This window comes from Rhopalosiphum padi, chromosome 2 (assembly GCF_020882245.1).
Source record: "Rhopalosiphum padi isolate XX-2018 chromosome 2, ASM2088224v1, whole genome shotgun sequence".
NCBI classification, from domain to species: domain Eukaryota; kingdom Metazoa; phylum Arthropoda; class Insecta; order Hemiptera; family Aphididae; genus Rhopalosiphum; species Rhopalosiphum padi.
Window position 1 is genome coordinate 22,659,434 of NC_083598.1, and position 25,090 is coordinate 22,684,523.

At 25.4% G+C, this 25,090-nt stretch overlaps 4 protein-coding genes across 5 annotated transcripts in view; 2 read left to right on the forward strand and 2 right to left on the reverse strand.

Annotated features, from left to right (window-relative positions):
* Window positions 1–564: 564 nt before the first annotated feature.
* On the reverse strand, window positions 565–4,868 carry LOC132920350 (small ribosomal subunit protein eS7-like). Its single transcript, XM_060982675.1, has 5 exons — window positions 4,712–4,868; window positions 3,952–4,125; window positions 3,198–3,379; window positions 2,773–2,923; window positions 565–684 (listed from the first exon to the last, which is right to left on the reverse strand). The coding sequence occupies exons 2-5, from the start codon at window positions 4,123–4,125 to the stop codon at window positions 607–609; spliced, it is 585 nt and encodes a 194-aa protein (XP_060838658.1). The 5' UTR covers window positions 4,712–4,868; the 3' UTR covers window positions 565–606.
* Window positions 4,869–5,218: 350 nt separating this feature from the next.
* On the forward strand, window positions 5,219–7,422 carry LOC132920351 (cytochrome c oxidase subunit 5B, mitochondrial-like). The gene is made up of 3 exons (XM_060982676.1): window positions 5,219–5,509; window positions 6,559–6,632; window positions 7,095–7,422. Exons 1-3 carry the CDS (start codon window positions 5,407–5,409, stop codon window positions 7,302–7,304), a joined length of 387 nt encoding a protein of 128 aa, XP_060838659.1. The 5' UTR covers window positions 5,219–5,406; the 3' UTR covers window positions 7,305–7,422.
* Window positions 7,423–8,386: 964 nt separating this feature from the next.
* LOC132920349 (uncharacterized) lies at window positions 8,387–11,975 on the reverse strand. The gene is made up of 4 exons (XM_060982674.1): window positions 11,770–11,975; window positions 9,586–9,967; window positions 9,219–9,395; window positions 8,387–8,561 (listed from the first exon to the last, which is right to left on the reverse strand). Coding segments are annotated over exons 1-4 (723 nt in total). The 5' UTR covers window positions 11,772–11,975; the 3' UTR covers window positions 8,387–8,399.
* A 602-nt stretch (window positions 11,976–12,577) lies between these two features.
* LOC132920540 (uncharacterized) overlaps window positions 12,578–25,090 on the forward strand; it is a 43,973-nt gene continuing 31,460 nt past the window's right edge. The window contains exons 1-2 of one of the 2 annotated variants that reach the window (XM_060983009.1): window positions 12,578–12,826; window positions 18,583–18,773. The gene's annotated coding sequence lies outside the window, so the exon portion shown is untranslated. The remainder of the gene's footprint in view (window positions 12,827–18,582; window positions 18,774–25,090) is intronic. The other variant, XM_060983012.1, reaches the window with a different exon arrangement.

Below are 25,090 nucleotides of genomic sequence, written 5' to 3' on the forward strand. Positions count from 1 at the left end.
AATGGTTAAAATAATAATTTGCAATTTGGGTAAATTTAAAAGAAAATTAATGTTTTTAAATTATTTTTTTCTCTGAACTTTAAACTTTTAGTTGTTAAATAATATATTATTTGGCAATCACGTCTATTTCATATTATATTATGTTATAACTAGGGCAGAATACTTGTAGTATTTGCATATTTTTAATGTACAATTGTAGAAAAGGCCACATAGAAACAAATTAGTTTCCATTTACAAAAGCGAAAACTGTAATATTTACAGTTATTTCTATAAAATAGATGCCGATATACTGATTTTGCTCCAAATTTTTTAAAGAATTGATTCCAAAATTAACATCTATTAAATGACCTTAGCAATGGTAAGATGTGAAAAAAAGCTCCTGTATAGTAGACCTGGTACCTAGGATTTTTGCTATTTGATTATATATTTAAATTCTAAAAATATAAAAAATAATTTATTAAACTGTGACCAATTTTAATTTCATTTAATTTAATCACAAAAACTAATTCACTTATCCATATTATTTAATTTAGCGGTAAGGATAAAAATATAAAAATAACAATATAAAGTCGTAAAATCACGTTTTTATTAGATAAAAATAAGGATTTATAAATATGGTTCAGGAAATTCGAAAGTCACTTCCCTACCAGTCAGCTTTCTGTACACTGAAGCAAAAGTATCCACCTGTAATAACAAAAAAAAAATTATATTATTAAATAATATACTGAAAAGACAGTATTGTAGTAACTCAACCAAAAGATTCAATACAGGATATTTTTAACACGCTGTATTAATTAAAATCCATACGATTTATAGTAAGTTTTTTAATTTTTAGTTATTTTATTACTATAATAAGAGTTACTAATCAAGATCAAAGAATAGTTTAATACAACTATCAGTAAACTGAGCATGGCAAAAACTAAAAAGTTCAGCCAGACAACTTAACTATGCTTTTGGGCTACTCCCAGTTATTATTGATTATACTTAATTGAATAAACAGCGTAAAAAAAATTATTCTGGGCAAAGATGGTATGTCAGCCCATAATATTAAGTTTATTTATTTTCATGTAAATGTTTTTTGATATTGCTATTAGGTAATAGTAGGTAAAATACAAATAACTATATACTAGTGTCATTGTAAGAACACTACTGGACGGCGACTAAAATTTGTCCGATCTCACGCATTCCCACCACTAAACTTTCCCCGAACGCTGGCCGCCGCCACTATTGTAGCAAGTGGGGCAATTTATACCGGTGACTGGATGGCTGAATGGGAGAAATTTGGGTACGAAACTGCGGAGCTCAGTCATTTGGATGCGCGAATGAGTAGCGTTTTTAGTGGTACTAGTATAGTAGTATAAATAGTAGGTGGAATTAATTTTTGTTGAAAAGATTGGATTTGAAAATTTCTTTATACAATAATTATTATAAGAAAAACTTATATATAGGATCTAATATTAGAGTTTAAAGTTTTAAAACTGAGCAAAAAACATTATTGACATTAATAGAAATTAAACTAAAAAAAATTGAAAATGTCTATATTTAATAATTCAATCTTGAAAATGTTTTCATGTATAGAAAATTATCATGATATAGTAAAATCTTTGTAGTATCTGTGGTTATTTGTTTTTTAATTTTAACAAAATATCAACAATTGTTTTAAAAATTATATTTAATGGGTGGTGAATATGCAATGCCATAAAGAACTTCAAATGATCATAAAAATTAATTCCACTCTCAGGTAGAAATTATTGTGATTGTAGATGAAAAACTTAAAAGAACCTTGTAATATATTCTTCAAGTTTAAATACAAAAAGAAAAATTAAGTAATTTTAATTCCAAAATAATTAGAACATTTTCGAGATTTTAAGAATTTTGTAGTTCTAAATTAAAATTCTTATAAAAAATATTTATGATCAATTTTTAATATTTTATAGTTGGTAAATAAGTAACTTATGGACCCCTGAATCAAATTTTTTAATTCAGAAAAAAAATTATTTTCTATTGACATTTATAAAAAAACTAATAAATAATAAATGGAAAACTTTGAATGTTTGTAAATAGTTCAGAAAAATACTTTAAAAATTATTTTATGTATAGATAAAGATTATATAAATATTTAATGAACATTTCAAAAATCTACTGATAAAATTTTTCTAGTTACGTTAAAAACAATACCAATGTTGTTAAAATTTAATTTGCATAAAAATTCCTGTTTGCTTAATTTTTTCCCTGGTTATTTATTTATTTTATCTATTTAGAATACAAATTAGATTTAATTTGCTGTTTAAAACCACACTTATAAATTATCTGTGTTTGTATGTTGGTTTTTTTAAGATAGTTCAATTTTATAGCAAGTTAAAAGTAAATTAAAAATACTCATAACTCACTTAAAAACTTAATAATCGCAGAAAACCAACATACAAACACAGATAATGTTCTTACCATTAAGTTTCATAATAGGTTTATTCATACTAATTTTTAAATTAAAGGAGCTAAACTTGGGCTGCTGAGCATAAATTTGCTATGTTACGTACTTGTAAGATGAAGACAACACATGCAAGTGTTGCGGCCACTTAACTACTCAGAATCAATCTTAAATTAATCAATAAATTGATAAAATACTAAGATATATCACTTAATTTTATATTGGTACAATTTGACAAAATAATTATTTTATATTGAACAGATAGTGGTTCAAGTTTAAGGTTTGGAAGTTAGAATACATTTGCTATATACAATATACATAGTAATTTATAATTTTTAAATTACCTTATGTTCAATGTTTGTTTGCTGAGTTTTGTCCAAATGTACTTTCATGACTTGTTTACCATCTAACTTCACACGAATGCGTTTGCCAACAATTTCAGCAGGGAATACCAAATCATCCAAAATAGCATCATAGACCCACGTTAGTGTACGGCTAAATAGATAATTATGATAAATTATTAATTAAAAACACAAAAATGTAAAGGAATATATTGGACAAATTATAAATAATATATAATAAATTATCTTTTTTTAAATAATAAGAAAAACACATGCATGTAATTTTACAACTTATAGTTAAGTAATTTATTATTACTAATATTAATTAGCTGTTTTAATTCAACAAAGCTTAGAGCCTAGCAAAATAAATTTAGTATTAAATACTAACAATAATTAAAATTAAAAAAATATTTATATAAATTTAATACCTTCTGGGGCGTTTTTGTTTGTTTTGGGTACGGGTTTTCCTTGTTGGCTTAGGCAAAATTTTTCGATCACCAATGAAGACAACATGCTTACCACTGAATTTCTTCTCCAATTCTCTAACAAGACGAGCTTGAATTTTTTGGAATTGTGCTCTTTGTGGCATTGGCACATAAATAATAATACTCTAAAATATACAAATATAAATTATACTTAGAAAATTAAAATACATAATAAATAAAGTAAAAATGAAAACATAAATTAATATTTTTATGTTTTAAATACATAAAGGATTTTAAAGATATGGACCCCATCTAGATAAAAGTATAATCAAAGACCTCTTGTGAAAAAAGAACATTTTTAATTTTATTTTTATAATTTCACTATAGTTCCATTTCTTTTTATCTTAAATCCATTACATACATAATTTTGGAATGAACCATAAATAGTATTGGTCTACAAAAAACTAAAATAAATTGTTTATGTATTAAAAAAAAGAAATTTTAATTATAACTAATTAATTCTTAAAATAGTCTTATTAACATTGAACAGTTAGTTTAAGTGAATTTTGAAATAAAAATAACCATTCATGTACCAATGTGGAACTCTTATTTTATACAGTGTTTTAAAATGCGATTGAAGGTAATGTGTTAAGATTTTTAATCCTACAGATTGGGCATACAGAACACAATATAAATGGTTTAGTAGAAATATACCGAAACCTGTTCTAACTGTAAATATTAATTCAATAAAACTTACCTTTTTGCCTAAGAGTTCAATTTCTTTAGCTTTAGTAATGTACAATTCGCGGAGTTGAGCTTTCAAGTCACTATTGTTTTCCAATTCCAAAAGAGCTTGAGAAATGGACAACTCGAATTGATCAGGACCAGCACTGCCCTTTTTAACAATTTTAGCTTGTGTCGGGATAGGCATCTACATATAAATAATAATAATAAATTAAAATTAATTATACAAAGTAGGTATAATATGGTCTTTACAACAAAAACCAATCACAATTATTACTATACAAACATAAATAACAATTCAAAAGGTATGAAATTAATTACATTTTTTATGTTTAATTACAAATAGGTACCTTAAATAGTACTTAAAGTTAATATGTCATTTAAAATGAAAACTATATTATTATTAATATCGACAATCTTGAGCAGTAATTTTGAATTTTCGTTATCAGAACAACTGCTATCACTTAACCTATGTAATGTGTAAATACACGCTACACGTTAGTTATAAGTTATAACCTAAATCTTGTTAAATTTCACAGATATTTATAAGTAAAGAAACGCAATTCGATAAATTAACTGTTTGTGGCATTTTATGATGACGAGTATAAGAACTTTGGTTTCTACAAAACCTAATATAATTTCTTTAAACTAACGATGCTTTAATCCCGTACATGCACGAAGCGGCCGATAACTAACGCAAAGACGATTTAATAAATGAATTTACAATATAAATTCGAATAAGATTAACAAGTATAGATTCGGAAAATACATACCTTGGAGAACGCGTAACGTTACGAAAGAATTGAGAGAACAACACAACAAATCAAAGAGAAAATCCGAACTTCTCAAGCCATCACATGCACGTTCGATGAAAAAGGAGAGAGACGACGGCAATCGAGAATCGAGATAGCCTAACAACAGTCTCATATACAGGCTAGCAAACTCATGAAAATCGATCTCCAGGGTTGTGGTATAATTATTATACGGTTTTTTAAGATTTGTATAAACATATAATTGTAATTGATTATTTTATTTGATTGATATTAGTAATATAAAATATTACATATGATTATTAAAAATGGTCGTCTATAATATGTAGTTGTAGTATAGTATTATTTTTTTCATGTATATTTTTATTTTTAGCAAATTTAATATTATTAAATCAAAGGTATGGGTATTAGATGGGAATTTGTGATTTTGCGCAATGAAAAATAAATTTCGGCGTTACCAACATATCCGTTTACGCACGAAAGGCGTAAACTATCTCCTTTTTCTACGCATAAATTGACCTTCTATAATCATGTGTTAAACCCCGTCGCTACAACCTGAGTAAATTTTCTTTCCTGTTAACCGCTCACGGCTCACCACACGGACTACCTAGCCGGATTCTGGCGGAAAAATTCGTCGACTACCATCTCGACTGTAGGAGTTAAGTTTCGTACTCAAAAAAAGTCCTAAATACATAGAAATGAACTCAAGACTAATAGTCCTGGGCTCGAAGCTCGCCTTCCGAAGTTCACCGCGAATGTTCACAACCTCGGCTGCGAGGTTAAGTACAAGCAAGGATGAAGGTAAGCAATATTCTTTTTTTTGTTATTTTTCAGCAAGTCCACTGTAATGGCAATAGCTATAACTATTACAATCGTTTTTATAGTTTAATCTACAAAATTTAATGATCGTTCCAAAACATTAATATTACCGTGACAATCAATTTTTAATTTAAAGACAAGATAGTTATTAATTTAGTTACAATAAACTATCTTTTATATTATTTAGATGATATTATTAAATAAGCACATTCTTCAATAATTTTAATTAACTTGTTAATTGAAAATCGAAAGTAGGTTGATAGATACTTAATAATTGGTTAATGTGATTAGTATTATGTATTTTTCAATAATTGTATTGGTTTCTAGACATATGTAATGTTACCAATTAGGACTCACTTCAACTGGTTATATTCTATTTTTATTTAATATAATTCATATTTTATTAATTAATCTAAGTACCTATAAGTTTACATTAATATAATTAACATTTAGGCTGCCTGTTTTTTTAAAATCTAATGAATTTAATGTTAAAGATTGTTAAACTTTGTGTTGATTGTTATAAAATAATAGAAAACTGGCAAATCAAAATGATAAGCTTTCTTTTAATTATTTGAATTTTTGAAAACCAATCCATTAATTGAGTTACACAAGATTATAGAATTAAATAAAAGTTTATTATGTACATGCTCAAATGTTATTTAATATAAACTTTCAATTTAAAATGACTGATATTAATTATTATTAAAACTTTATTTTTGGAATGAGATCTCATACTCTGCATCATCAAACATCTCTAATAGTTCAAATAGTTCATGTACAATCAAGTTTTTAAATATTTGAGTACCTATTACAACAGATTAATTTTTTTTTTCTTATTATGATGTGTAAATAGTAAATACTTTTATATTACTGTTATATAAGATCTATCATCAATACTTTTGAAAAACTTCAAAAAAGGAGATTTATTTAAATAACTAAATTTTCTAAAGAAATATTTTTTTTTACAGATAACTTTAGTATAGTTATTGTTTAAATAAAATTGAACGATATTAATATAAATTTATTTTTAGGATTCCCTGATCCATTGGATTTAGCCACGGGTATCGAAAAAAAAGAAATGCTTTTGCGTCTCGCTGGAAATGATGTAAGTGTTATTATTATTTTATTAAGTTTGTATTATTATAATTCAAATGATCCATTTTTGAAGTTTTTTAAATGTTGATGGATTTTTTTTTAACAATTTATTTGATCAAAAAATTCAGAAATTAAAAAACTATTATAAAGTATTAATCGGTTTAATCCATAAGTAATTCAATAACTGATATAATGTATGTTTGTATTGTTTATACATATTGGATATTATTAAAAAATAAATCAACAAATCATTTTTTATCAAATATTTCCATCTAAATAAAACAAAATTTATAAATATATTTGATAATAGGTACAGTTTTTTTAAATCCAATCTAGTAAATCTAATAATACAAAAATTATTGGTACTCATTAATAATGTAATTTATTTTCTAATAATTAATATTTAAAATTATAAAAATTGCATTAATATATACAAAATTACTAATCAAAAAATTGTCATTTTATATTATAGGACCCATACAATTTAAAATCTATTAAACGAGGTGTGGGAACCAAAGAAACACCAAATGAAATTCCTTCTGCCTTTGAAGCTAGAATTGTTGGTTGTGTATGTGAAGAAGACTCATCACATGTTAAATGGATGTGGTTACACTCGGGCGAGCCAAAACGTTGCTTCTGTGGACATTGGTTCAAATTAGTTTACAAGGAAGCACTTGTATAGATAATTAAATGTCGTCGTTGTTCAACCATATTTAACAAATTTAGTCCTGCTCCAAATATTTTTTTGTTTGTAAAATCGTTTTGTCATTAAAAAAAAGTATTGTTGGCATCACTATCAATTTTTACTTAGATTATTATTGTCAGATCCAGAACAGTATTAAACAATATTGTTCCTTAAAAATTAGCTTTGTATCAATGAAAGCACTTATGTTTTTTTCCCAGGTCTCTTACAGTTTTGCAGAATATCAATTAAAAAATATTTTACCAAATATTTATATTTTACTTTTTATTATTTAAGTATTATTTTTTATCAAAAATACTTAAGTTTAATATAAATATTGTATATGTTAACTAAAGATTTTTTAGATTTTCTATTAATAGGTTAGGTACATTTTACAACTTTTATTTAATTGTTGAACAAATTTATTTTCTACAAATGTTAGTATTACTTTTATAGGTTAACTTAAAACTGAATTGTTTTATTAAAAGTTTAAATCTCTAAAAAAAATATATATATACCTTTTAACTTTGATTTTTATGCTTAAATGCTTACATATTTTAATAATAGGTACTTCGTAATGGTGATATATTTTACTAACACCTTGATAATTTTTATTTACATAAAACGAAAAAAATACTTGGTTTATATCAACTGAAATAATTTTTAATTATTGAATTGAGAAGTACTTAATGGCTATAGTGATAATATAATAATAAACACAAGTTCTTTTATAAGTACTCACAATTGACTTAATTGTGTATGCTTGCATTAAAATTTAGTATTTAATTTTATTTATTCATTTAATAAACAGTATAATAATTAGTTATAAATTCATGTTTAATATTGAAATTTTAAGATATTTTGGATGAATTGGATAAAAACTTCAATAATTGAGTTCACGAAAAAAATATATTTTATCATTATTCAATTGAAATTTTAAGATATACATAATTAATAAAAAATAAACTATAATATTAAATAACATAAAAAAATATGATTTCTTTCAACATAATATAAATATATGATAGAACTAAAAAATTGTTTGAGGCAAAATGTTTACATGACAAACAGTGTAAATAACTAAATAGTTATATTCTATACAAAACTTAATACACAACATAAAGTTCCACAAATAATTAAATTTAGTAAGCCTAATTTACGATCTTCTCCAAATTTTCCCAAATACCAAATTATAGTAATAATTAAAATAAGTTCAAGTAAATACTCTATTTTTGGATATTCTTTTGGAATCGTGCCCTTAAATATTAAAAAAACAATTTTTATTTAAATTAAAATGAAATAATTTACACAATGTAATTATGTGTAGTAGTTTAATTATATAATTTTGTTGGAAATTATAAAAATTTGAAACATAAACATCTGTTTATTGTTTTTTTTTATCTGGTAATGAGTTAATCATATACAACTACACATCATTTTATATAATATTGATAAATAAATCCCCCTTTTTTTTAGTAGTTAAGCAAATCAAAATAAACAATAACATCTTTCGACTAAGTAGAAATTCACTTTTTTATAATCAATATTCTAACTACCACAAAGGGATTTATAAAGGTATTATTGCAACCCAATATTTCAGGTATTTTCCCTTTATATCAATGTATATATAAATGATGTTATATTTAAATATAATGTTATATGTGTCCATGAGACCATAAATATAATCAGTGAAGCCAAAATTTATATTTACTTATGACAACTGTTATAGGTAAATTTAATAGGCAGAGAATCTTTATCATTGAGTATACAAATTTACATTAATCCAATCTAGGTGAGTTATGTAGAGGTGTCTAATGTCATAAGTAAAATTTTAGAATTTGGTGCCACTGAATATAATGACATTTTTAATATCGATTTAATAGATCATATTACAATTTTCCTCTACTAAGTTACCTTTTTGTGATAAACTATTACACCTAAGCACCATAAAAGAACTCCTGTTATTAACTCTGACTTAAAATTTCTTTTTAATTCATTAGAATTCAAATTTTGCTTTAAAATAGAATTCTCCTTTTCTAGCAAATCAATTGATGAAACATTTAAATTAATCTTCTTTTCTTCCATGATAGTCTAAAGAAAAATTGAATGTAATTTAAATCAAGTGAGCAATGGTTTTACTTAGAACAGTAAAAAATAAATAAAAAAATTGATGAATGATTAAAATAATAACTTGCAATTTTGAAATAAGTAATTAATTTAGACTGGAAATTAATTGTTTATTCTTTTTAAAAAAGATAATGTTTTCTGTTGTACAATTTACCTTTTTTAATTCAAAAATTTCTTTGAATAAATCTTGTTGTTTATTTTCATAGCTATTTATGATACATTGATATGTTTCATTGATAAAATCTATTTTCTCAGCAGATGTATCAATTATTACTCTATGAGTTTTTGGCCTTAATTTTTTTAACTTGTATTGAAAATGCTCAAATAAAGATTGGAAAATTGATAGTAATTGAAGTGATATTGAATCCTTTTCTTTAATTACACTTAATATTTGTTCTTTGTAGCATTGTTCCAGACTATTTAAATTATATTGATGTTCTTCACTAATACGACTAAATTCTTTTTTATATGCATTATGAATTGAAATAATTTCATCATTCTTAACATTTGATGTTTCGCTTGATACATCATTATTCCTATAAATAAAGAAAATATATTCATTGAAATTATAGATAATACAATTTTCTACATTATCTATGATTAAAACACTTATTATACATTTTACTGAAATAGTTGAATTGATAACTAATGTCTTACATCAATTAAATAAGTAAATACTATCAAAAAAATGTATTAATCTTATAATTAAATGAAAAAACCATTAATTAAATTATAGAACTAATGACTTGATAGATTAATAATATAACTGGTGACCAGATATAAAAATTTAAAAAGTTTTTTTTGGTAAAAATACCATGTGTAAAATTTGAATAAATAAATACAAAACTTTGTTAATATGTAGGAAATATATTAAAAGATAACAAATTAAATTAATTATGCTACCAAACATATTAGATTGCATATTTGCATTAGTTCGAACCATAAACTATAAATTAATACCAAATTATAAAAATCATAAACATGTATTATTCCATAATATTTTCAAAAAAAGTACAATTTTATGTACTTAGCACTATTGTTAAGGACACTAGTACATGCATAAAAAAAAAGTTCTGTCCTACAAAAAATAGTATTAGTAGTAGTCGTCACCATAAATATAACTATATTAATAAATACTATAATACACAACATGAAAATAACATAGAGATCCATTTTACACGATTGATTAAATCAAGTCTATGTTTTTCACAGGTAAGCCTTAAGCTCCTGAATAAAGCACCTTCGCACATTTTAAATAGCAAATCCTTTGAACAATACAAAAGAAATGTTAAAATCTGGCTAAACCAAAGCCCAAATATTTGAGTCATAGTGTTTAGTGTATAGTTGTATAAAATATGATGTGATCCTGGTTAACTTTAACTTTAATATATTATAATAGCAACCTATTAACTTATTTACTTATTTCTTTTTCAAATTTCCATATATATATATTTTTGTTTTTTTTTGTTTTTGTCTTTTAGTGTCCATTTTTTTATTTTTTATGTTTATTATTCTTTGTCTTTTAATGTTTCCATTTATTAATTTTTTAAATTTATACTTATTTAATTACTCAAGTTTTTCATAATACTCCAATTTCACCAATAAGAGATTTTTATCTCAGTGGTGAGTTGGGCCATTAAACGCGATTTTCTCTTATTGAAACTATATGGTAACTAAATATTATGGCCAATAAATCTTATATTATTATTATTATTATTAAGCAATACGACAATACTAATTAACTTATAATTTCCATTATAAAAAATATGAATTAATGAGATTAAGGGAGGTAAGGTACTTCCCTAATTTTTAGTGATTGGTTACCCATTATTGAATTTTATTATAATATTTAAATTGTAAATTCAAACTGTGTACAATTATATTATGTCAAGTACCTAACTAATATTAATAATTAATATTATCTATGTATGTCTTATTCTGGGTCATAAAATACTTTGCTGAAGTAAAAGACTAGTCTACCTAAAATTGAAATGAAGTGGTACTATTATGGGCATTTTTTAGTTTGTAAGCATAAAATGAAAAGTTATTTAATTGTGATCTTATACATTTATGTTAATACAAATTTTTTTAATTTCAAATTGGTTGTTTGTAATAGGTACTTCAGTATAGAGAAGTCCATAACCATTAACTAGGCAGTTTATATTACACATAATAATGAATTAAAAAGGAATGACACAGGTAATGTTTCAATTAATAATTTATTTTAATCGAAAATACTTTATAGGTGCTAAATTTCTAAAGCATTATTATTTATTAACACATAATAAATTAAGGAATCTATTCAAATTTCAAAAATTATTTTTTAAATAATACTTACATGATTTATATACTGTTTATTGTTTAAATGTTTTGATAAATTTAATGAGATGTAATAAAATATAAAAGTAAATTATTTAATTGTCCATTGAGTATAGTCGAAAATCGAAATAATAACATATAATATGCATATAATACTAATAAGGTACTGAATCAAATTAATTAATTTTTTTTTTTTTTTGCTATCTTTTCGTACTATTTGTAGATACTAAAGCATAAACTAAAGAATATGTTGATAAATAATAAATTATAATTCGTTCATAATGTTCACATTATAATAATATACACAGTCTTATATTGCTGTTGTTTATATTTATAAATATTTTAATTGAACATTTATGTTATTACCCATTTTATGAAAAACAAAAATAGAAAATAAAATAGAAATTGAACATTATTGATTAATGGTTATCAAATTCAGAATAACAGATAACTTGCCATTCGTTTTTAAAATAAGACCTCAAGATATTTCATAAATTAGATTTAGGGTTTTGGTGGTCTGTTGAAATTAAACTAATAAAAATAATTATCGTTTTTAAATTTTGAACGGCATAGTCTCAAATGTTAATATTGTTAACTAGTTAAAAGCCAAAAGTTAAGTCATTAAAAATCAAAATAATAAAATTTTATTCCTTTATCTTCAAATTTTAAAACGTTATCTGAATTTTGGATTAGTGGGATTTGAGTGGTGGTCAAAGAGATCTTATAAATGGTTAGCAGTTATTGGCAACCATGTTTTAAATTAAATGTGTAACCATGCCCCATGTCTGTAAAAATGGCTGAGCACGACCTGTCCTGTGTACTGTATATATACAAAATAATGTAATAATCTTTCAATGATAACCACTTTTTCGAATTATTATATTTTATTATTTACTTTTCATTTAAGTAAATGTAAGCGACGATAAAAATATTAAACTTCATAATATTTATAGTTTTCAATTTGTAAACAATATTCCCAGAAGATTTATTTAATTCAATATTTTTTTTCATTTTATAACTGTCGTATCATTTGATCGATACTTGGATACAGAGTTTACGGTTAAAACCCAACAAAGGTGAGTTTACTTAGAATTAGGTTTGTTTATAATATTTATTTTTTGATGAACATTTAATACAGAATTTAATCTTTTTTTCGATGTTTAATTAATATCAGTTTTTGAATTTAACTCAAATTGCCGCTTTGTGGTTTGTCCATTGACCTGGTTTGGTAGGACTTGATCTTTGGTTCTGTTTACAAGCTAGGTAGACATGTCTTGTAACCATTCGGCATAACTGCGGTTATAAGTTTATGGAATACAGATACCAATGTGGCAATGTCCGCACTTTGGTTGGAGAGTTTTGACATATTTTTGTTGAAGTATCTATTCTATTTGTATAATTATATTTAATTTTAACAATTGACTGAATAAATATCTTATATACCACAAAATTAAAATTTACATACCTAATCTATTTAATTAGTATTAATTATTACAGGGGTGTCATTTCAAGTTTTTGAAAGATATGCTAATAACTAGGCAGTCCAAAAAATATTCAGGTCAAAATATATTATATTATAGAATTATTAAAAATGAATTTAAATTTTTAGATTTACATCTGATGATCTCGTATGTTATGAATATTGTGTACAGTTATTTAATTATAAATTACTAAGTTTGTTCTTTGATTATTTCTATTTTATTATTGTGCCCGAAACATTGTGTATAAAACAAATCTTAAAATCTTCAGTCACAAATTAATTATTTAATATGGATCAAACATTCATATGTTTTATTAAAATAATATAGTTTAACAAAAATTATTTATTTATTTTTACTATTGATATAATGGGTATCTTTTCTCTTTCATTTTTGCAATGATATTTTAATTTTACTTAATAATGCTAATGCTATGTACATACCTATTAGTTATTACATAATATTGATCAATTAGACCAATTAAAAAAAAAAGTATTATTTTTGAACAGCTCAAAAATCAAAATACAATCTTGCTAAATTTTAGGTATGCATAAGCATACCCTACAATATCCCAAATGACACCCTCAAATTATGGCTTATAATATTTTGTTATATTGTAATATATTTCATATTATTGAAGCATTTCAAAAATCATCTTCACGGTTGCTTTTATAAAAATAAATTCCAACAATTATGTAATGATATATTTTGTAATAATTTAAGTATATGGGTAGTAACTAATAAAATTGCTTCATGCCACAACATTGAAGAGCTAATCTGATTTATTTATGGAATTATTAAGTTAAAAGTTAAATAAAATGAAATACTTTTTCCAATTCTGTATGTTTTTATTTTAGTACAATACCTATCAGCAAGTATTTTATAAATTTATAATTTTATTATTTTAAACTTTGAAGGCTTATTAATGGTTTAATTCCAAATTTTAAACAATAATATTTTAGTCTGGTAATACATTTTTTTTATGTGTTGTATGACCTTAACATAAATTATTATTATTTGTACATAAACATCAGATATACAGACTCATAGATAGACTGCTCTTAGTAGTCTTGTGGGACAATTAAATAATCTTTTTATTAAAATAAATCAGAATAATATTTGAAAAGGAAAATTCTGCTTAGTTATAAATAAAATGTGTGTATATCTACATTAAATTACTAAAACAACATTAGCTACTAATAAAATAATAGATAGATCTATGATCTTAGATAAGTATTATAATACATCTTATTTCTATAAACAATGCAAAAAACTATTTTTATAAAATGTATTTATTATAGGTATATAGTAATAGAATGTAGTACATATTACAAGTTATTTTCATTTATCCATAATTTAATCATTTCTTATTGCCTTTACTCAGCGCCGGATTGAGACTTCGGCCCTCCAAGATTTTAAATTTCTATCGGCCCATTCATAGGTGGAGATTTGATTAAATTTTAGGGTAGGCTCAAATTTTATTATACATTTATGATAAGCTACGAAGACTCAACCCTAATATTCAATAATTGGGGGGTTTTAGAAAATGTTGTCCACCCATTTTTTGGCTGCCGACCCAAATTTTACGTGGTCCACCGAGATTTTCTCGGTAACTTAACGGTCCAATCTGGGCCTGCCTTTACTATAAAGACAGTGTAACTCTTTTTTCCAAAATGCACAAGTAAATTGGTAGGTATACATTTACTATATTATTATTTATTTGTATATGTATTTTGTATTTAGTATAATCTCTTATCAGTACCATTTTAAAGCTGGTTAGAACCCATAATCCCTATGTATCTTAGACAGTATAAATCAGATCAAGCCACACATTTAAAGTTTTAAATAATACTTTTTTCAAAATATTAAGAAAAAATTAAGTTATAAACAATATTTTGAAGTATTTTTTATTTAAAAATAGAAAATATTTACAATTTATAATTTAAATAAAATAAGGAAATGTATTGTAAAAGAAAGAAAGAACAAAATATTGTTAATGGTGAAGCATTAAAAAGGAGCATCTAGTAAAACTACTACAAAATTTGATTTTATTATATTTTTTTTAAGTATATTAAGAGAAAATTGCATGGCCAATTTCTTTTGAGACAAAAGGGGTGGTTGTCTAATAAGAAAATAAAATTAGAAATAAGAGTATTTAGGTGGTTGTGGATGTTTTTATTAACTTTTTCATATTAATTAAATTTGATTACAAGTAATATTTAGATATTGAGGTTGTGGTGTGGCTTGTCCTACCTCAGTTCTGTAACAATATTAAGTTTATTATAAGTTATAATATAAAATATTTTAATTTATCAAAACAATATGATGTTTTTATCATTAAATATATTCCTTTCTATTTAAATTTAATAGAAAAAGTGTTACATTCAAAAATATATACATTTTGTATTTGAATTTTGAATATCATTACTGATCAGTCTGATCGTGTCTAAGTCCTAAATTAATCATCATACTTCTTCTATGAGCTTATCCATTTTAAAATTATATAATTATAACAATATAATAAATAATAATACAACCAACATAATTTAATATTAACAATAACTTTTATTTAATTTTTTAAGTTTCAGAATTGTAATTATTTCTAATAAGTAGACATATTTACAGTTCTGTTTGAAACATGTTTTATAAGAATTTGAATTTGGTACTTAATACTTATATTTGTGTAAGATTACTATTTATGATTAAGATTATTATATGTTATTATTGTCCTAATAAGTAATAATACTTAAATTACCTTAAAAATAACCAATTACATTAATTTAAAATTCTTATATAAATAATACACAATTTGTTTAAGAAAATAATCAGTAAACTTATGTGGTGTTTTGACAATTACACGTGTTTTGGGTGGGTGTTAATATACCCATCAGCTAGTATTAATAGTTTATTTTTAGTTTTAGATTTAAAGATGATAATATTTGGTATATTATAGTAGTGTAATATATAATATACGCACGAGTACATAATATCATTTATCATCTACAAACACAAATACATTCATAGTATCCATAATAGGTAGTTAATACTGTATACTGTGTTATATATTATTTTTTTAATATAATTTATTGGTATTTTTGAAAATGTATTTTATTATAATTATTATGGCACATTAAAACAAAAACAAAATAATTTTATTCCAATAAACTGTTTAATAATACATTATTATTTGAGGAGGAAATGTTGATAATTATTTTTCCATGAAAGTTCATTGTTATCTAAAGATTGAAATATTAATTGTGCATAGTATTTAGGTAGGTATTAGAAAATAATAGCTATTTATAACTTAATTGTTCATTGTTACATTATTTACTTATTTTTATGGTAGTGAAAGTTTTTGTTATTTAAATTATAAATACATATTTTCAAAATCTATAGAAAACCCATAACTTAACCCTTAAAATATTGGTGCTGAATGACTGTTTAAAGCTTATTATTTTGGAATTAACATTGATTCCCCTAAATTGAGGAATTGTTGAATTAGCTTAAATGCAGTTAGGTTCAGGTTCATCAGGTAAATTATTCTTATATAATTATATAGGTAGTTAATAATTGATGATAGCTTCTTATTTCATATAAGCTTCTTAGTCATATTTATATGGAACAAATATAAAGAAAATGAATACTGCTATAAGATTAGTGATTACCCATACAATTTTTATATTTTATAAGAAAATCTGAGTTATGAACTTTTAATTATTAAAGCTTGTTTATTTTTTATTGTATTTTTAATATTAAATCCAAAAAAAACTGCATTACGTGATATTGATTATGCAATTTATTCGTCTATTATGCAAGTGTAAATAGTTAATTATAAAATTACAATCTGTGTTTTAAAATCATAGGCCTTATAATTTATGTATCTTGTATAATCATGAAAATTAAAAATAAGACTAAACTTCTTAACAACAATATAGATAAAAACTGCACTATTTTGGTAGATATTTGGCTATTAAAATAGTAATTACACTATGCATAATACAGAAATTAAATTATTCTTTATGTAAATATTAAATTTTTTAATTAGGACCTGTAACAAATTTATATTAAGTGGTAAAATTATGAATTTATGTTTATGTTTTATCATATAAGTAACAATTTGTCATGTTCATTGAAATATTTAATTTTTATTATATTATACCGTGATTCTGATTCATGCTTTGTTATGAACACCCTCCTATAAAATGTAGATATTGCTAATATTTTGTTGATATATAACTGTTATTGTAGGTAATAAAATAAATAAATTATCATTGAATTAACTTTTGATTCATTCAGAATTCAATATCTATAGTAGTTGTACTGCATTGTTTTTATCAAGCATTAAATGCATAACACTCAACTCTAGTAGTCTGTACTTCTTTTGGAAATAATATTTTGGATAAAATCAAGAATAATATAATTATAGATACCTAGGCTACCAAATGTGATTTAAAATTAATTATATACCGTGAAAATCGATTTATTATGTTTATTTAATATATAAACATTAAAACATCTATACCAGTGTTTTATACTATGATAATCATAGCAAAGCATAAATTACTATAAACTAAAAATTCAAAATCCCAATTAATGTGACATTTAAGTTTCCTATATTATTATATGATGCACACATTATGCATAAATCCGGAATCTTCTTGAAAAATGTGTAATAGGTCATGTTAAAAATAGAATAGTTAAATTCTATATTTTGAATTAATGATGCACTATTTACTTGTTAGGTATGTAAACTACTGAGGTGTTACCGAATACCGATAATGGTTTTAGCGTGTGGTTTTTCTCGAGGCATTTTTCAATATTGTGGTGGGCCGCCGGGTCGGGCTAGATTAATCCTTTATCAAATACCCAATAGTTTTCATGCATACAACCTTCCGATATTGTTTTATTAAATTGAATAATTTATATTCAACATTCTAACTTAAATATTAAATAATCGTAACAATTACACCATAGTTATATAATTTATTATTTAATATTTTAAAATCCCACTGTAAAAAAAGTCTTGGGGAAAATAGATAGTAATTACACGTACTCGTCGTACCCGTAACTGAGGTAATAAGATAACTAATAAAGTAATAACTAATAACTGATAAAATAATATTGAATTTGTAGATATTTCTACAAAATTATGTGTAATGCCTTGATATAAAACTAATATCTTTCTATTAATATAATAATATGAACTAATTAGTGATCACTGATTGTAATGCGTCATAAAAATATTACGTTTTAATCGTGAACCGTTCACAGTTCACCAAATCGAATGTACCTACATTGATTGTATAGTAGCTACCCGGCTTTATTAACAGTGATGGGGCGTACTTGTGTTTCAGATTTGAACGGCTACGACTGCGGTAACTGCTTGCGACAACATAGCAATTAATTATCATTACGTTACTACTGTAGTTAGTTATGTTATCGTAAAAGATACGTGAATACGCTCGAGTGGCGCATAGATGGCAGCACGTATTACACAAACGCATCGCAATAAAAACACGCTGCTGGAAAACTTTGGATCATAGTCGTGAGTATTGAAAACCACATTAATTTTAATATAATATTTTATTACTACCGTTATCGGTAGCCGCTACTCGCCGCACGACTGTAGTGATGCAATATTAACAATATTCTACGCACACGGCACACCTCATATTATGTATTTTTGACATGTAGTGAAACGCCCGGTGGTGGCGCACGTCGGGTGCGTCGTTTATGTGCGTGTGGTGGCCGGTGATTTGTATGGGGAGGCGAGTGGGATGTGTGTGTATAATATAAAACAATAATAATCGTAACAACAACTGTTATGAATTATGATTTAAGTTCCGGTTAAGTCCCATCAGCGAGAGCCGAGAATCAATATTATTATTATTATAATTATTATCGGTCTCAACGGTCTCTGTAGTTGTTAATCGATATTCGGCGGCAGCGGTAGCCACTAATCACTATACTAATTTATAGACGTATACAACAATTTTATGTGTCGGTTCCCTACACTAGTGACACCACGCTTGCATTATAAGCTTCTATTTTATGTATAACACATAAACGGCCAAATGGGGTGTAGGTAGGTTCGTTAAAAATAAGTCTTATATTTAAGTATTGTTATACTCAAGCGATACCACTCGGCGTTCGCGTGTGCACGACGTTCAATATTGCATTCTAAAATGTATAGTACTATATATATATATACAAATACAATATTATGCCAGTTTAGTCGGTACTAATAAGACCGGAAGGGTATACAAGCACAAGTTTCGTGTAGGTATCCTTTAGGCGCGTGCATGCGGTGCATTTACGAGTATGTATTATAATAATAAATAACCGTATACAAATTGTATAAATAAAACTTTTTGTATTGTCACGAAACCTTTTTGTTGGTGCTTGCGTGTGTCCACGAAGATGTGCGAGACGGATCATTGCCGGTGTTTTTCCGATTTAAAAGTCTGAGCACAACGCCGTTGACGTTGCGGAAGGTCGTGAAGCATCAACGGCTCGCCTGGGGCTTCCATCCCACGCACTCATAATATATAATATTATACCGCACGCCACGCAGATATCAGCTCCGTTTTGTTCCCCTTTGTCGCCCCATCCTTCGTCCGTTCCCTATTTTTCCCGCTTTTGTTACCACCGCAACCTGTCCGTTTCATCGCACATTGTATGTATAGGTATAATATTATTATTTTATATTATAAAATAATATACATATAATATATTATTATCACCCCTCTTGCGCGTGTATACGGTAACACCACACCGTGGCTTTTGTCGTCGTTACCGTTGCACCCGGTTTTTTAGGCTACACTGACAGTTGTCGTTCCTCCCCCTCTTATTTGCCATTGTTTTTCTTCAATATTGTATACTGTATGCAACCTGGTGTGTATTTAACGGTCTCAAAATCCTAAAACAGCGAACACGATTCTTTTTCCTCCGGGAGCGTAATAGGCAGCAAGTCGTTTCGATTACACGTTGAATAGTATTTTCCGTGCAAGTGTATTTTTTTTTGTAGGTTCTTAGTTAGATTGTTAGAACCATAACAGAAATGTTTAAACATCTATCGTTTGTCGGCCACTAAATCCACCGCATTAAATTTTAAAATATTATTCGACTGTTCGGTGACCATTCTAGTGCGAGTGAGATATTGTGTGCACTCCCAGGACCTAGGGCCAGGTATAATTCTAGGGTGAAAGTGGGTATGAATTCAATATGAAATACACTAGGTATACATATTATCTTGTTAAAACATGCGGAATAACTAGAAATGCAATGCTCTAAAATTTAAAGATACTCTACACTTGGTTGAAAATGAAATTATCGTACAAATTCAACCTTTAATATAGCGAATATTTTTGTTTTTAATTTTAATAGTAGCTCAATACATTCTAATGTTTATATTGTTTATGAAACTCATTAAAGAATAAACACTTTTTTCCCGTTCACTGTTGTCTGTTCTTTCAAAAACGGTAGGTATTACTAGTCATTTTTTTCCACATCTATCGTTCTATCCGATTCACGACCCAAGTAGAGTGCGTATATAATTTAGAAATGCGCAATTAAATTCTCGCAAAATGGATTTAATTAACAAAAAGCTACGTGGAAACATAATCAGCTTATTTATCTATGAAAATCAATTATATTAAGTTTTGTCAATTATATCTGCGACTTTATAATAATTGAATTATTTACGAGTATACTCTTCTATCAATGATTTTTTTTTAATTTTCAAGTTATACATTTTAATAAATAAAAAATATTTGTGGTGAATGACTAAAAATGTGTTACATATTATGGTGTAGTAGAATATAGGTAGTCATTATCTATAATCTATATAACCTAAAGCCAGGTTCACAACTATACCATATATTGTGTCGTGCCGAGTCGCATTATGTCTATCCAAAGTTAAGCTTAATCTATCTTGAAATTTCCCGATTTATCATGGTTAATAAATGATTCCATGATTACAATAATTGAATGAATAGAATACGATAAAAGGTGATAGGCATTTGAAGTTGCTTTAAACCTGGTTTAACACGTAAACTACACATTTGCAAGACATTTTAACTTTAAGTTGTTAACTATTTAATCGTCAACTACAAAATCTGAAAGCGCGGTGACGACGTTGATTATCGATATATAGTGTCCTCATAGGCGTGCGCAGACCTGAATTTCGGAGGGTGCCTACAATTTTTTCGGGCTCTTTTCTCAATTCGGGCCGTCTTTTAACAATACATGTACATATTTTAATAAATTATAATGCATGAATATGCATTACTTACATTATATCACATATTAATCAGTGGTATTACTAGTACCAAATTATATAATATTTCATTAGATAGTTGAATCTAAAATCTATTTTCAAGATAATTGCAATATTTATTTATTATTTTTACTTTTGTAGTCAATAACATCTAACTGTTATAATCATAATAAGTTTTACTACGCAAATTTAAAATATTTTTAGTTGTATTATTTTTTTTATCCCAAAACATAATTTTTTACAACATATCTTAGAAAAAATATCATTTTTATTCTAGTAACATTAGTTAAAATACGGACCCATATGTATGCTATAAGACTTAAATTTTAGAGCCCCAATTACATTTCGGGGTGTACTCAGGCACACCCGGAACCCCCCGTGCGCACGCCTATGATTAAAATATGTTCTAACATAAATTCTTGATTGGCAAATATTGACTTCGGTTTTATAGAATAAAATAATTAAAATATATTTATACTTGTCATAATTTTTGGTTTGCTTAATATTTCTCAACAAATGTCTTGAAATTCATCTTCTTTCAATTTTGTTATTAAAAATTGTTCGGCATTATTCATATTGTATTAGTAAAATACTATTCATATCTTAAATAGTGATTTGTATGTAGGTAACGAATAAATTTTGTTTGGTATCCCCCGAGTACTTCAATGCTAGATCTCAATAAAAGTATTAAAGTCCGAATAATATTTAATTTTTTTCCTATTTTTTCAATCTTTTTAACGATAACAGTCCTAATAGAGATACAAATTTAAACAAAACATTTTAAATATTAATCATCAAAATTTAACAAAAGTACTGAATTTTATGACCTTAATATTATAGTACCACTTGTACTAAGTCAGTAAGTGTTCACTTTATATTTTTCCGAGATCAGTATCAGTTCAATTTAATATGAATACGCCTAAAATATCCTATAATAATACAACTGTTACATACATTTTAAAATATTGTATAGTTATTTTATATTCTTATGTAGGTATTTATACTTATAAGCAGGGCTCGGAAGTTATAGCACTAAAAAAATTAATATTTAGCGCTTAAATATGCACATAAAAACATTAATATCAGCGCTATAAATAGCACTAAAAATTGGAAAATATGCAAAATAAAATTTTCAACAAATTTTTTTAAACCGGAATTTTAAGATATATTTAATTTTACAAATTTTTAATGTTTTTCATAGAATACGAACAACATACATATTATCGACAGGAATACGACTGCAGCACGATAATACAACTAATCCAATGATAGTGCGATAGTAGGATGTGACTGACATGATTTTAAAAATAAACAATTTATTGGAAACGAACGGAATTGTCCGATTTAATCGACAATAACAACGGTCTTGGGCCGTTTATTTCGGATGCGTAACATCTTAAAACATAACAATTTGTTTTTGTTCACATATTCGTTGGTGGTTGTTTGGTAGGTTAACTAAATTTAGTTTTTAAAAATATACCCTTAAACAGAATTTATAACTCCAAATTAGCAAAATAGCAGTAAAAACCGAAAATATGCAAAAAATAGCAAAATAAAATTTCGCGTATGACATCAGAGAAATGTGAAACATTTGTATCTTACTTTGGATGTTCTAGGACGAACCAAGAAAAATATGCATTTGCTAGAACTTCCGAGCCCTGCTTATAAGTTAACGCGAGTGTATAAGTTTATAAAATTCAATTTTAATTTATTTTTGATAAGATAGTCGCTATGTGATGATTTTTAGTGTATGATAATATAATATCATACATATCATATAGTACATATTTGTTACCTTGATTTGATTTATAAGTTTAAAATATTCTATTATATAATATATTATTATACTAGATATGTATTAGTATTATAATATTGTTGTAATATATACAATATACATATTATCATGTATGTAATATAAGCAGTTCATTATTATTAGGTATATTATTGATTTTTTGATTCCCTTTTCCATAACAGTTCTACCTTCTCAGTTTAATTAGATATATCATGTATTCATGTATTGTTATTGCACGTTTTGCGATAAAAATTGTAAACCGCTAGGGCTAGGTATACGTGACTTTCAAAACAAAATACTAGTTAAGTATATAATCTTGTACCTTTATAAAATATTAAGATACGACAAGTAATGATGCAGAAAACAATTAAAACTATGTCAACTGTGTACACTCAAAACGTTGTGGTGGTGTACTCACCTCATTTTATGACATTCCAGATGTGGGTTTAAATATTTACAAAGTTGTTTTTAAAGTTGGATTGGTATAGTAAAAAAATATATTAATTATTAATTTTTAATGTTCTTGTTTTAAAAAAACAGTTTTTAAACAGAAAAAAAATGTCTAAAAGTCTTCAGATTTGACTGTGTTGATCATTAAGATATAACTAAAAATGTAAAACGATATATTTAATTAAATTTATATTATTATTAGTATTACTAGTTACTACTTATTATAATATATTGTTGTTTGTACTTTTATTAATAATTATAAAAATGATAAAGTTTCCATTGCATTTATCATAAAATAAAAAATACTTAGCAGCTTTAGAATAGGTATACCTATTAATAATTCAATTCAATTAGTTTTGTTATAATATAATTTTTTATTATATTATTTTATAAATAGGTAATAAATATTACTTTAGCCTTTAGATATTATAAATTTACTTTATAATTGAGGTATTATCGATCAATAGGCTAAATTACTGAATTAGACTTGATAACTATTTAGTAATTTGAATAATATTAATTATATCATAAGTTGCAATTATATTTTTAATTTAAGTATACCTGTCACAAAGTATGCGGATATATACTTAATAAGTACTACTTATTTATAATGATTACGGGTAAGAGTCCAATATATATAGAGGCATAGTATAAGACATGAGTGCATAACAAAAGTTTAAATGAAAGATATATAATTTATATTATTATAGAAAATATTAAAAAAAAATTAAAGTTTATTGTGTCTATTGGTTATTGTATATTGTGTATATGGAGCAAGATATCTTGTATAATATTTTTTTTAAACCAAGTTGAAAATATTAAGTATATTATTATATACTACAAATATAAATAAATAATGAAATGATCTGATATTTAATGAATTAATGTCGTAGTAAGAGATCACTTAATATAATGCATCGTATAGTGATCCTCATTATGACTAACCATAATCTATTATATTTGATATAGGTAATATACGAGTATTAGTGTGCATATGGGCTGCTTATATAACTCGCACGGGGCAACCGGCAATATAGTATTATTGTGGTTTTTTTTTTTAATACAAGTAAATATATGTACAGGAATGTCAAGGATATTAGTGCCATCTTTGTTCATTGGTACCTAACTCAGCCGCAGGCTATAGCAAGTTCTGCGTGTTTGCCAATAAAATTATATACCTTCGACCTTGCAATGTGGCACAGTCAACTCCTCAGAGTTGGCAAAACAAAACTACTTGTACCATTTGTACTTAGTTATAGTTTTATGAAACTATGGTTTTAGTAGTGCAATACGATTGGTTATTTCTACCTGTTCGATATTCAAAATCCACGCACAACATTTG

Coding starts and splice junctions, on each gene's coding strand:
- LOC132920350 (XM_060982675.1), bottom strand. CDS start 4,125: ATGCCTATCCCGACACAAGCTAAAATTGTTAAAAAGGGCAGTGCTGGT. Junction 2,924..3,197: donor AAACAAAAACGCCCCAGAAG/GTATTAAATTTA, acceptor TTATCTATTTAG/CCGTACACTAACGTGGGTCT. Junction 685..2,772: donor AAACAAACATTGAACATAAG/GTAATTTAAAAA, acceptor TTGTTATTACAG/GTGGATACTTTTGCTTCAGT.
- LOC132920351 (XM_060982676.1), top strand. CDS start 5,407: ATGAACTCAAGACTAATAGTCCTGGGCTCGAAGCTCGCCTTCCGAAGT. Junction 5,510..6,558: donor AAGTACAAGCAAGGATGAAG/GTAAGCAATATT, acceptor ATTTATTTTTAG/GATTCCCTGATCCATTGGAT. Junction 6,633..7,094: donor TGCGTCTCGCTGGAAATGAT/GTAAGTGTTATT, acceptor TTTATATTATAG/GACCCATACAATTTAAAATC.
- LOC132920349 (XM_060982674.1), bottom strand. Junction 9,396..9,585: donor AAATTTTTGAATTAAAAAAG/GTAAATTGTACA, acceptor ATTTTTCTTTAG/ACTATCATGGAAGAAAAGAA. Junction 8,562..9,218: donor TAATAGTTTATCACAAAAAG/GTAACTTAGTAG, acceptor TTAATATTTAAG/GGCACGATTCCAAAAGAATA.